Source organism: Zalophus californianus, chromosome 13 (genome assembly GCF_009762305.2).
Source record: "Zalophus californianus isolate mZalCal1 chromosome 13, mZalCal1.pri.v2, whole genome shotgun sequence".
Classification (NCBI taxonomy): Eukaryota; Metazoa; Chordata; class Mammalia; order Carnivora; family Otariidae; genus Zalophus; species Zalophus californianus.
In genome coordinates this window covers 19,537,727-19,550,243 of record NC_045607.1, presented here as the reverse complement: position 1 = coordinate 19,550,243, position 12,517 = coordinate 19,537,727, and the positions used below count along the sequence as shown (strand labels likewise).

Genomic DNA, 12,517 nt, shown 5'->3' with positions numbered 1-12,517 from the left:
ACCTGCTGATTCTCAAATTCTTTCAGTGTAAAATAGTCAATATGTCAAGATGCCATATTTTGGGTTGGCATGTCCTGAACCCTGTCACTATCACAGCAACACACAGAAAACTGGGTTCATTGGAGGAAAAATATTATCTCTTTAACACCACTAAGATTTGAGAATGTAATCTTAGTCTCTTTAGAACTATTTTCAGTATAAGTCAAGGAAGAGTAAGGGTTAACTATTAATCATCAGCATTCCAATGTGGAAAATGTATATGCAGAGGCCAGGAAGCTGTCTCACAGGGGTTGGGAGTGGGGCTGGGGAGTTATGAGTATCCCATGGGGCAAGTCAGGCCCCCACCCTGGATTTGTTCCAGGACTCCTGGTTGACCACATGGAGCCTACAAATGAATTAGAAAAAGGTGCTCCCTCTGGGTAGAGTAGGTGGAGCGCGGGCTGGATTTGAGCATAGTCTCACTTCCTTGTGCGGTGAACGGCCTGTTCAGCCATAGCACTGGCCCTTGCAAAGTCTCTCTAGGGCAGTCACTTGGTCTGAGGCAAATTTCCATTCACTAAGTATACCAGGTTAATAGATAAAAGTAAAAGGCCCATTGATTATTTTTCTTTGAGAAGTCACTATCACAGGGATTCAGATACCTATGTTATTAGGAGTGGTGAGTACATTCTAAGCTAGTTACATGTATTAACTAATGTAACCCTCACAATTACCCTATTAGATGATTATTAGCTCCATTTCTAACATATGAGGAGTCTGAGGCTCATAGAGGTGAAGTAATCTGCTCAAGGTCACCCAGCAAGTAAACGACAGAGCTGGATTTGAACCCAGATGTCTAGTTTCCTTAGGCAAGGCAATGAGAGGCCCCACTTCCCTGAGGCATTGCTGACCTGGAGCCTGTGAAGGTCACCATTGCTCCTTCACCTTGTTTCCGCTTGTGTTTGAAAAGCCACACATCCGAATGGGCAGTCTTTTCTTAGATGTGCTAATACTTTCACTCATCAGGAGTACAAAGTCTGGGATCCACTCTGGATCCTTAAGATGACTTTGTGAATCTTTGCTCTGGATTGCAGGCTCAAGACTTCAATGCTTCCCTTGAAGGGCGATTGCTTCACCCTCATTTCCTAGTTATTTTGGGACATCTCCCCGGAGTACCCAAGTTCTGACAACTAACACCCACTCAGATAACCAGAAAAGACAAACCAGCCTGAAAATTTCAGAGGACAGATTGTCTAGTATTGCTCTCTTTATACAATAAACTTTTGAAATGTCGCAAGCACACAGACACACACACACAAAAAAAAAAAGAAAGAAAGAAAGAAAAGAAAAAATCTGGAATGTGTAGGTATTTCGATGCTTTCAGGAAGCTGGCTGTTAGAGGAACCCTAATCTGAAGGCTTTTGTTAAATGGAGGACCAGGTTTGTAAATCAAACAATTACCCCTCAGCCAGATAAAAACAACAGCTTCCATTTCCTGGCATTTACTACAGACTAGAAACTGTGCAAGGGCTTCACATCCATCATCCTCATTTCTTTCTCTGTCTTTTCATAACAGTTTCATTGTGACATAATTCACATACTGTGCCATCCACCCTTGTAAAGTTGGCAATTTGGTATTGTAAGTATATTCATTCACAAGATGTGCAACCCTCACCACTACCTCATTCCGTCACATTTCCATGATCCCAAAAAGAAACCCCATACTGGTTAGCCATCACTCCTCGCGCCTTCTCCCCCAGCTCCTGCCTAGCCACTAACCTACTTTCTGTCTCCATAGATTTGCCTATTCTGAACATTTCACATCAGTGGAAGTGCACAGCATGTGGTCTTTTGTGCCTGCGTTCTTTCACTCAGAATAACGTTACCAAGGTCCATCCATATTGCTGCAACTTATCAGTACTTTACTGTTTATGATCAAATAATATTCTATTGTGTGGATATGCCACATTTTGTTTATCTACTCATCAGTTGATAGGCATTTGGGTTATTTCCACTTTTTGGCTATCATCATCTCTTAATCCTTTTGCCACTCTTAGAAGTATGTGTTGTCCTCTGTTGACTGATTGGATGAATTACATTTTCATAGAACACTGAAAATGACTAATCTTCCCAGGAAATCCTTGACTGGACTTAAAAATCCCAGAGACCAGTCAAGCACTGGTTCTTCTATCAGGAAAACTAGGAGTTCTGGATTTCAGCCTTCTTTCCACTACCCTCCTCTAACTTCCATCAAAGGAAAATGTCCTGAGCCCTAAATCCAGCTCCTCGAGGGCAGAGATGCATCTATCAAAAAGTTCTGGCATTACTTTGTTCCCAGTGCTTGGTGGACTTCAGGAGATCATCTGGTCCTTCCCACAGTCCACCAGATTCTTGCAGAAGAGCACAGTGGATCAGATGTTCCACTTTGCGAGCCTGGCTCCATTCAAATACCCCATCTGACAGTTAATAGGGGAGTGACTTTGGGCAAGTTAACTTAACCTCCCTGAGCTTCAGTTTGGTTATTATAGAAAGGAGTTAATAACATTACCTTAGAGCTGCCGCCAGGAGCAAGTCAAGTGTTTAGGGCAGATTCTGCCATACGATAAACTCAACTATTGGCTTCCTATCTACCTATTTGTGGTGGGGGATATCTCTGTGCCAAATTGCTTCCGCCAAATCCACACATGCTGGTCCCTTCCACTAATCAACCCTAACTGCCCACTCTCCCCCAGTATCTTTTCCTGGCTAACTTCTTACCCTTTTGATCTCATTTTTAAATGCCAATTCCGTGCAAAAGCCTTCACGGGCACCTCCACATTCCCCTCTTTTTTAAAGTGCTCTGTATTTTTCCTTCATTACTTTAACAGTTTGCAATTTTCTTTTCTTTTTCGTTTTTGGTCCATTAACTCTGCACTCTACCAGGGACTTTGTCTTGCTCTCTGCTATTTCCTCAGTACCAACAGTGGTCTAGGATCATAGCAGGCATTCATCAAATATTTATGGAAAATAGTCCAACTTGTCCCTGAACTGGGGTACAAAGAGGGAAATCATCCTTCCCCAAATCACACAGATTAATATCTGTCCCCAAGTACCCTATTCCCATTCTCTATCCCCTGAGCCTGGTAAGTATTTTCCTAACGTGCCTCTTAATATATTTAAGCGCCAAGGAACATTCCAGAAAGAGGAGAGAGAGAGAGAGAGAGAGAGAGAGAGAGTAAAACAGAGGGCAAAATAGGGGAAGCTATTTGTGTTTTGGCCCGATTCCTTCTCTCCCGACCTTAATGCGGGCATGTCGCAAAGTGAGGGATTACAGCAATAACGACGAGGCAATGCGGCCACAGCAACTGAACCAGCAGAGACCCAGCCATTCAAGGAGGATGAGGCTGAGTGGGGGAGGGGTGGAAGACAGACGATAGATCCTGCGCAGGCGCAGCCGCGGCGCTCTGCCCTTCCTTCCCAGCCCCTCCCCTTCCCGCTCGAGTCACTAGACGCCGAGTGCAATCAGCTGACGCGGCGCTGCGGTCGTCACGTGACGGCGGGCGGGGCGCCGGCGCAGGGCGCAGGCGCTGATCCTAGGCGGCTGGGTCAGCTGACCCGAGGGACCCGCTCGAACCGATTTAGGCCGCATCCCGCGGCCTTAGAGTCGCCGCAGCCATGGCCAGCCAGTCGCAGGGCATTCAGCAGCTGCTGCAGGCCGAGAAGCGGGCCGCCGAGAAAGTGTCGGAGGCCCGCAAGCGTGAGTTTCGGGGTGGGGCGACCAGGCGTGGTGCGGGTGCGAGGTCGCGGCCAGGCCGCGGGAGGTGGTAGGTGGATGAGGCCCAGAAAACTGCGGTGTGGAGGGGTGGTGACAGTCGCGGAAGCTTGTGTGTCTCAAAGCTGTCAGGATCTGAGGCTCCGGAGGGCTTGTAAGTCGGCTGGAAGCTGCGATGTGGGGCAGTAGATAGGGCGAGGACGCAGTAGGTGGATGACCTTCTTGGGGCCTGGGAAGCGCGTGAAATGGGCTGTTCAAACGGAACTCGTCGTCTTTCCCCGTCACTTGCTGCTTTGTGTTGCTCTGTCTCCGTGTACAGAGCTACCATTCACGCTGTTGCTCCGGCTAGAAACAGAGCTCTCTTTGCCACGTCTCCTCTTGTCCGCCACGTTTAGCCGGTCGCCAAGATGTTTATTATGGCTGTTCACTTTTCCCCACCCCTACAGCTAGCATCTTAGTCCGGGACGCTAGATTTTCTGAGGCTCTGGTACCAGCCTGATTCGTTAATTTCTTAAAAAGAAAAAAAATTTTTTTGAGTGGTTAATATGTGCCAGACGCCTTGCCCGGTGCCCCAGTGTCTCCATCAACACGGTAGAGTTCCAGTGAAGGAAGCAGATACTGGGTGGGTTAGTTGCAGGCGACATGAAAGCTAGAGTTGAGAAATGTAAGGTTGCTCAAGAACTTCGCAGGTGGATCTAATCTAGACTGGTGAGTGGGAGAAGGCCGCGGCCTCCTTCAAGTCCATTCCTCCCGGCAGTCAGAGCCCTCCCTGGGATGCAAATAGGACTTCCCCATCACTTTTGCAGTCAACAAATGTTGAGTGCCAGCAGAATAAAGCCCAGATTCCTTCATAGGGTATATAGGCCACGTTTTTTGGATCCGGGTCTAGCTTTCTTCCCTTATCTCATTTTTAGGTTCTTTCCTCCGGGTATCCTGAACCACCCTGATGCCTTATTTCACCTGCAAGCCTTTACACAACTCTCTTCTCTGCTTGGAAGTCCTTTTTCCTAGTTTGCGATCCCTTTTCTCTAACACTTAGTCGTCCTTCAGATCTCAAAATGTAGGCAGCAGTTCTTCCAGGAAGCCTTCCCTGCCTGTCCTCCTTCTCTCAGGCTGGGCCAGGAGTCCTTCCTAAGAGCTTATTTCTGTCATTGCTGTGCAATAACTTGTTTCTTTATATGGCACGGTCACTAGACGAAGCTCCTGGATTACAGGGACTGTGTGTAATTCAGTTGTATGTATTCATTTTCCCATCTGGTGAGATAGGTATTTCTATCCCTATTATACAGATGGGTGAAATGAGACTTAGAGAAATGATTTGACCATACCCCAGGAAGCAGCGTAGTGGCCTAGAGGCCTCTTTTCCCATGCAAGGATAAAATAGAAGAACTATTAGCTTTTAGTGATTCCTTGGTGTTTGTCCTGTTACAAGACTTAACACACTTTTATCCCACACCGAAGTAGATGGCAAGCATGGCTCTTGTACTTTCTGGATTAAGGGGCTGTGTAATAGGAAAAGCTTTCTTTGAGGGAGCTGGAGATGGGAACAAGCCTTTTATTCTTGCTCTGGTGACTGGAAAGTTCTGTGTTCTTCATAGACTATTTCTCATCACGCTCTTGATAAAGTATTTCCAGAATGACCTTTCAGGGTTTGTCCTGTGATGGCTCATTAGTAACAGAAGTTGTGTCTGTTGGGAAGCATGTGAGATTATTTGGGGGAGGTGCAGGAACGAATACTTGGAATATGGTAAGAATAATTCTGAGTGTCTTGGAGGTGGGGATCACGTTTTACATTTTTATCTCCTCAAGCTTGGTGCAGGGTCTTGTATATCTCAGATAGCTATTATTTACTGAATGAATCTGTTTTAAAGGAGTGAGTTAATGGCTAGTATATGTCTCAGAATTTGCAGTAATTAGGAACAGAAGTATTGACAAGAACTACAATTTGAAAAGAATCACTACCTTTTCTTGATCTGTAGTTATGGTTAACTTGCCCAGTTAGGAATTAGGAAGAGGCAGTGCATGATGTGACAAAACAGTCCGGCGTAAATTTTTCATGAAATCATTGCTTTGGACCATAAAACTTAATTGTGTTACGGTTTATTTCACTGGAGTAAAACAAAATATTAGCTCCCTGAAAAATAAGGTTTAAAAGAAACATGATTTACTGTTCAAATACTTATTTTTGGTTTTCAGAGAAGCCTGTCAGAATTGAACCTTGAAGATACGTGACGGGCAGAGAGTGGTTTTACCTTAATTCAGAGAGCTGTGGGAATTGGGAATGATGAGGAGAGTGGTATTGTGAAATTATGTGGAGCTAGCATAATGTTTGAGCCATAGATGTCATTTGTAGATTGTTGGTTTGGAAAAGATCTTTGGCTCTGAAATACGGCTTTGAATGTAGATGATGAGGAGGCTGGCATGTGGAGGACAGGAGTAGAAGTAGGCTCACGTGGAGAGCAGTAGGAAGTCTAAGTAAGACTGGAGTAGACTACACTTGCAGAAATAGTCTCTGGGTGCTTAGAGAGATCTGTTGATTGTTTTATTAGAAACATCACGGAGTGATGTCATTATACATCCAGAATCGTGTTCTTCATTACGAGATGGGAGGTTAAATTCAGTTGCATTCGTCCACATGGGTTAAGTGGGATTTGGGAAATTGATATACAGTGATGTCTAACAAAGCTTACTTTTAGATAAAGGATGTCTTATGTTCTAAATTAAATAAATGCCCAGGTTGATCATCTAAGACTCCCCCCCCCCCCCAATTTGGGTATCTGAGAAGTTTGATCAGTGAGCAAAGATTCAAAGCAAAGAATATGTGCTATTTGGTCTTGTGGTCTGTTTTCATACAGGCTCTGATGGCATCTAGAGAATTTTTTAAGCTGTATGTTTATTCTCTTCAAGAAACCAGAGCACCTGTGTCTCCTCATTTCTTAGATGCTTGTGCAGTCTTAACCATCTAGTGCTCCCCATTTAGGATTCCTTCCAAGAACCATTTTCATTACTATTTCCTTGTGCACAGGCATGGTTTTTAGTTTGCAATATTACATCAGATGTTTCATTAGTTACATTTTAGGTTAATGCCCCTTGGGGGCATATTCGTCTCCTTGCTCAGCTTCTAAGCAGAACTCCAGTTGTAATCAGCGGGATACTTAGGTGTTTACTTCTTGGGAAAGGAAGAGTTCTCCAGAAGGCTAATGTCCCCCATTTTGTCTTGGTTCTTAGTAGTGGAGATTGAGAGAATATTCTGACACATTGCAGAATTTTTTCCATCATTTACAGTCTGTAGTTATGGAAGATGGTCCTTTTTACCTTATCACTTCCTAGTTAAGTGCAGCCCAGAGGAGGCAAGAATCTATACAGTCAGCTCTGAATTCCCTCTTTCCTATGCATGTCTCTTGGGACTGTACCTTTAAAACTTTATTACTTGTTTACTGTTAGAATTTACCATCTCAGTCTCTGCTTCCTCTTCTCGTCTTGTAATCACTTCTTGACGTAGCTTTTTCTTTTGAAAACAGGAAAGAACCGGAGGCTGAAGCAGGCCAAAGAAGAAGCTCAGGCTGAAATTGAACAATACCGTCTGCAAAGAGAGAAGGAGTTCAAGGCCAAGGAAGCTGCGGTGGGCCTGGTTTATATTCATTATTGCTTTAGTTTCCTGAGGCTTTCCTCTTCTCCCCTTTTCCCCAGGTTCTCAAAATATCCAGCAGAGCTGAGATTGTGATTCTGGTTGAAATTTGGAATTTTGGCTATTGGATGTCCAGGCTCAGTCTCCTAGGTGATCAGTTTTTAACTCACTTTGAATCCTAGTCTTCACTTAGTCATTTCACAAATACCTATTGAACATGTTAACTTGTGCCAGATGTTAGCTGTGAACAGAAATAGACATGGTCCCTGCCTCATGGAGCAAGTCATGCAGACCTACAGCTGTGAGAAGGGCTGTGGTAGTCATAACATCCATCAGCTGGAGCCCACTCTGGTATGGTAGAGACACTTAGCAATAGTGTAGGCAGGGCGACGCAGCAGAAGATGTGTGCAATGATAGCACAACAACAGATCACAAAAGCAGGGAGAATTCTGGAAAGGGGAAAGGATGGAGGAGGGCTTCACAGAGAAAAGAAACTCTATCAGGACTCTTGGATACAGGTGACAGAAAACAATTCAAACTGGTTTTACACAAAATGGAATTTATTGGCTTATGTAATTAAAGACCCAGGTGAAAGGCTAACTTTATTTTGATCCAGGAGCTTCAGTAATGCCCTCAGGACATTATTTTCATCTCTCAACTCTGCCCTTTGTGGGCTTCATTCTCAAGTTCTACCTTGTGGCCTTCACTGGTTCCAGGCACATGCCCTCCCAGGCCCAAATGCAGTGATTAAAGGCACGTACCTCCATTGTTGGCAGTGAATCCAAAAGTGTCCTTCATCTTTGCACTGGACTGTCCCAGTGCTATTGAAACTTGAAACCTCTCTGACTCTTGAACTGGGGCAGGTTGGTGGTGTCAGCTGTCAGACTGCCCACAAAAACAGTATGGAAGTCCTCTTGTCGGGGCAGCTGCCTCGGCTTATTTGTATGTCGATGCTGCAATTGTTTATAGAGGCAAGAGCAGTGCTGTGCAAGCATGAGCTCTGGGGTTTCCTAGCAGTGTTCAGTGTGACCCCTTCAGCTTGGACACAACTGACTGAGGCCTGCCATGTAGTTTATATTCACAGAACAGAGGTAGTGTCCCCCTTCCCCTACCCCCACCCCCAGTAGGGTTATGGACCTTTAAAAATAAGAATTAGCAGCTGAGCTAACTAATGTGAAATGCCCCTGTATTCCGCCAGTGTGAACAGTTACAGTAAAGCATGAAGAGTCCTAAGTGAATCAGGAAACGTGGGTTAGAATCTTTGCATGTTCACTTTGAGCTCTTTGAGCCTCGGTTTCCTCATCTGTGAGAAGGGGAGTGAAGGCCTCCGTACAGGTTATGGAGGACTAGGTGACATGCGAGAGAAGGCTTTCCCCTTGCGCGCCGTTGTGTGTGGACAGCTAGGAAGGAATATAGTTAATACATTCGGAAAGAGGCAGGAGCACGTTAGAAGATAGAAAGGGTCAGACACAAAAAAGTTTTGTCGTCAAGAGCCTGATAGGGAGACTTCCCTAAGCCATTTCCTCAAGCTCTGGGATGAGCTCTCCCCCCCCCCCCCCGCCATTCCTGCCGGGGGACCCCTCCTTCTGCTCTCTGTGCGTCAGCTGCGTGCAGGCACCGGCTCTCGCGTGGACATGCGTGTCTGCCCACGCAGGGGAGCCCGTCACCCCATCACTCCCTGCGCGGCCTCAGCGTTTGCACGGTGCCTGCCTGGGGTCCGAGCCATCCCCCTTCTCAGCGCCCCGGGCCAGCTGCTCCCCGGGCGGAGGCCCTGAGCTCCGTTCTGCCTCTGGCTGGGTTGCCTTCCCTGGCCTGGTAAGTTCTGACAGTGCCTGTCTGTCCGGGGGCCTCCGAGAAAAGTAGTTTGACAGCGTTCTCCCTGTGTTACTGACTTGTTAATAAAGGGCTTGTAGTTATTTCAAAAAACAACAACAACCTGGTAGGTCTCATTCTAGCAAAGTAGGCATATACTTTACAGAAAGCCAGCCATACTGTGAAGACTGAGGATAAAAGAAAATTTATCCGTCAGTATGTGTTAAAATTGTGAATGGAGCCCGAAAGGGTAAGACATGAGTATGGTGAAGAATTCAAGCAGTGAAACAGGGCAACAGTGAAGTTAGTCTTCCTCCCATCCAGTCCTGAAGTCCTCCTCGGAAGCCGTCACTATTAAGTTTCTTGCATATTCTGCTAGAATATTTATATTTGAAAGAATAGGTGTCGTGTATCCATAATACTGGGGAATCTACTGCTGAATGTAAGAGCTAGAACATGAAGCAGTGATGGTGAAACTGTGTTCCTCCAAAGTTGCATCCCCTTGTGTTTATTTTTTTTAAGAGTTTTTTTAAATATATATACCACGATTTATCTGTCCCATTTAAAACCACACAAGGAAACACATTTACTGACAAACCATTTTGTATCTTGCTTTTTTTTTTCCCCCTTAAACTGCATATTTTACAGTTCATTCCATCTTGCACACATCTACTTTATCTTCCTCTGTAGCTGAGAATGTTCTCTGGTATAGATGTACCATAATTTGTTAAACTGGTCATCGGGTATTGGATCTTTGGGTTCATTCCAGTCTTTGGTTAAGGCTATACATTAGACTCCAGAGAGTGTGAATATATTGCTCTCTGCGGTAATTTCTGAGTCGTGGAAATGCTGTGCAATTTACCTTTTGATAGATGGTTGAAGGTTGGCCACCAAAGTGATTGCCTCAGTTTTGGTTCCCATTAATGGGGAACACCACCTTCCCACATGCTCTTCAATCATGAGGTTATATTGCCCGTTGCTGTTTATTTGTATTCACTGATGAGACTGGGTTTCTCCAGAACTAAGGAAGTTGCGCCAGCCAGAGCGCCGACCTGACCTTCCCTTTGTGTCCTTACCCCCCGACTCTAGGCTCTGGGATCCCATGGCAGCTGCAGCACCGAAGTGGAGAAGGAGACCCAGGAGAAGATGACCATCCTCCAGGCCTACTTCCAGCAGAACAGGGATGAAGTCCTGGATAACCTGCTGGCCTTTGTCTGTGACATCCGGCCAGAAATCCATGAAAACTACCGCATAAATGGATAGGGGAGGAAGGAGCAGCTCTGCGTGCAGATTGGCATGTTAGATGCCTTCATGGAATACGAAGCTTCAGCAAAGCTTGAGTAGTTACATCCTTGTGAAAAGGCATTAAATTATTTCTGTGTATCACGTAGTAGGTCCCTTCACTTCTTGGAGAATAGCAAATCTAGCTTGTTTGTACAAACGTAGAGCGTATCCAAAGATTTTCTCCTTTTACCTCATGTTTCTTAGAAATTTAATGTGTATACGTTGTCTGTTTTCCTATGCCTTTTAGTTCAAGCAACATATGTATCAATACTTTTTCTTTCTTAGATGTAGGAAAAAAAAAACTGTTTAAAGAAAGAAAGGGATTAAATATTTTTTTTCCCTAAAGCTTTCTTGAAGGTCAGGGGCTTTCTCTATGAAAAAGTAGTAAATAGTTACTGTAACTTGTGTGAAGCAGCAGCTGGCCTTAAGTCCTCTCGGCTAAGGGTGGAACAGCGAATACTAGTATATATTGTTCGGGCTGCTCTTAGTTTCTCTTACCCAAAATTATTAGATGATAGAATTCAAGAACTTCTTGTATACATGTTCTTACTTGGTGTACTGATAATCATTTGAAAGTAAAGACTTTGTCATGCATTTCCACTGCTCTGGTTCATCCTTTCTGATAATGCAGAGTGCACTTTGAGATGTTCTGCAGAACTTCACTTAGGAAATTAAATTAGCACATGTAGCACATACCCATTTGCACGCATACTCAGAAAATGTTTGTGGTATGTATCTTAGCAGGAAGGAAATCACTTGTGATTTCACCCAGCAGCCAGTTCGAAAAACAACATCCGACCAGTAGTAAGTCTGCAGTTTGCCTTTTCTCTAGAGCACCCTGGCCTGGGGCAGCCTTGGGCAAGTTATCAAGCATATTTCCTCCCTGGCGGGCTACATGATATGTGTAATACCTATAGGAACTTCACACTAGCTCTTAAGAGTTAAATGCTCTGTGACTCTCTATTAGCCGAAAGTCTTTGGCTGCAAAATAATTTCTAGTAGATAACAAACAGTTGAAAGAGAACACTGTGGGATTTCCTTGCTTGTTCTGAAAAAGTACGAGAACATTAGATGCGCTTTAAGAAAATCACATTTTATGAGACTCAGGATGGGTTGATTTTAGGCCATGTTTGTCTCTAGTTACTGTTCTGTTTATAGTACGATTCCTCAAGAGAGTTCCATATGAGCTTTTCCAGTTTTGACTGTGAAAGCACTCCAGTCAGGCTTGCCACTCCAATGAAAGTGAGTGTCAAGGTCAGCAGTGATGACTGGATTGATTGGTCCAATCTTCTTCCCCCTTGACCTTCAGTCCTGTTTGACAGGGTTGACCAGTTCTTCTTGAACCACTTTCTTAGCTTTATTCTGCAGTGATGTGTTACCTTGCGCCTCTGTCTCTTGCTTTAGTTCTAACTCCTCTTTTCCCAGGGATTTGTTCTTGGACTTCGGTATGCTCATTCCCTTGTTGAAACCCACCTTCTCTTCATGGCTTTAAATAACCATCTCTGTTGAAGACCCAAGTTTATATCCAGCTTCTCTCTTCTGAACTGTAGAGTTGTCAATTGCTTATTTGCTCTTTTGGTTTGGATATCTAATAAACATCTCCATCTTAAAGTGTTCTACCCTGTACCCAGTTTTGTTAGGACTTGACTCCTGGTGTTGCTGAGTGCAGCAAACTCCATCTCTCCTGCAAATACAAATTTCCCAAACTGGAGCACCATGAAGAAGCAACACCTGCATTCACCACTTTAGATGCAGTATCTAACCTGTTTGCCACCAGTATTTTCATCCTGGGTTCATAGGGTTGTACTTACATACATTTCTGCCTGACTCTTCACTTCCAGCCAACCAGCTGAATGTTGGTACAGTTGAATAAGCAACGTTAAGTACTTCCAAAGTGTGATCTAGGGTCAGTTGAGAGGAAAGATAAGATCTGAAAGGACCTTGGTGATCTGGGAGGGAGGAACCTAAATGGTTGAAGAGTGAATGAAATGTCGAGTGGAGAGAGTTGGCTGTGAAGGGTGGGGGGCAGAGGTGGTTTAAGGGAGGTGAGAACATGTTTAAAT

The 12,517-nt window shown here is 44.6% G+C and overlaps 1 protein-coding gene across 1 annotated transcript; it reads left to right on the top strand.

Annotated features, from left to right (window-relative positions):
- The first annotated feature begins 3,511 nt into the window (after positions 1-3,511).
- Positions 3,512-12,070, top strand: ATP6V1G1 (ATPase H+ transporting V1 subunit G1). Its single transcript, XM_027616243.2, has 3 exons — positions 3,512-3,715; positions 7,252-7,352; positions 10,260-12,070. The coding sequence occupies exons 1-3, from the start codon at positions 3,634-3,636 to the stop codon at positions 10,431-10,433; spliced, it is 357 nt and encodes a 118-aa protein (XP_027472044.1). The 5' UTR covers positions 3,512-3,633; the 3' UTR covers positions 10,434-12,070.
- The last annotated feature ends 447 nt before the right edge of the window (positions 12,071-12,517 follow it).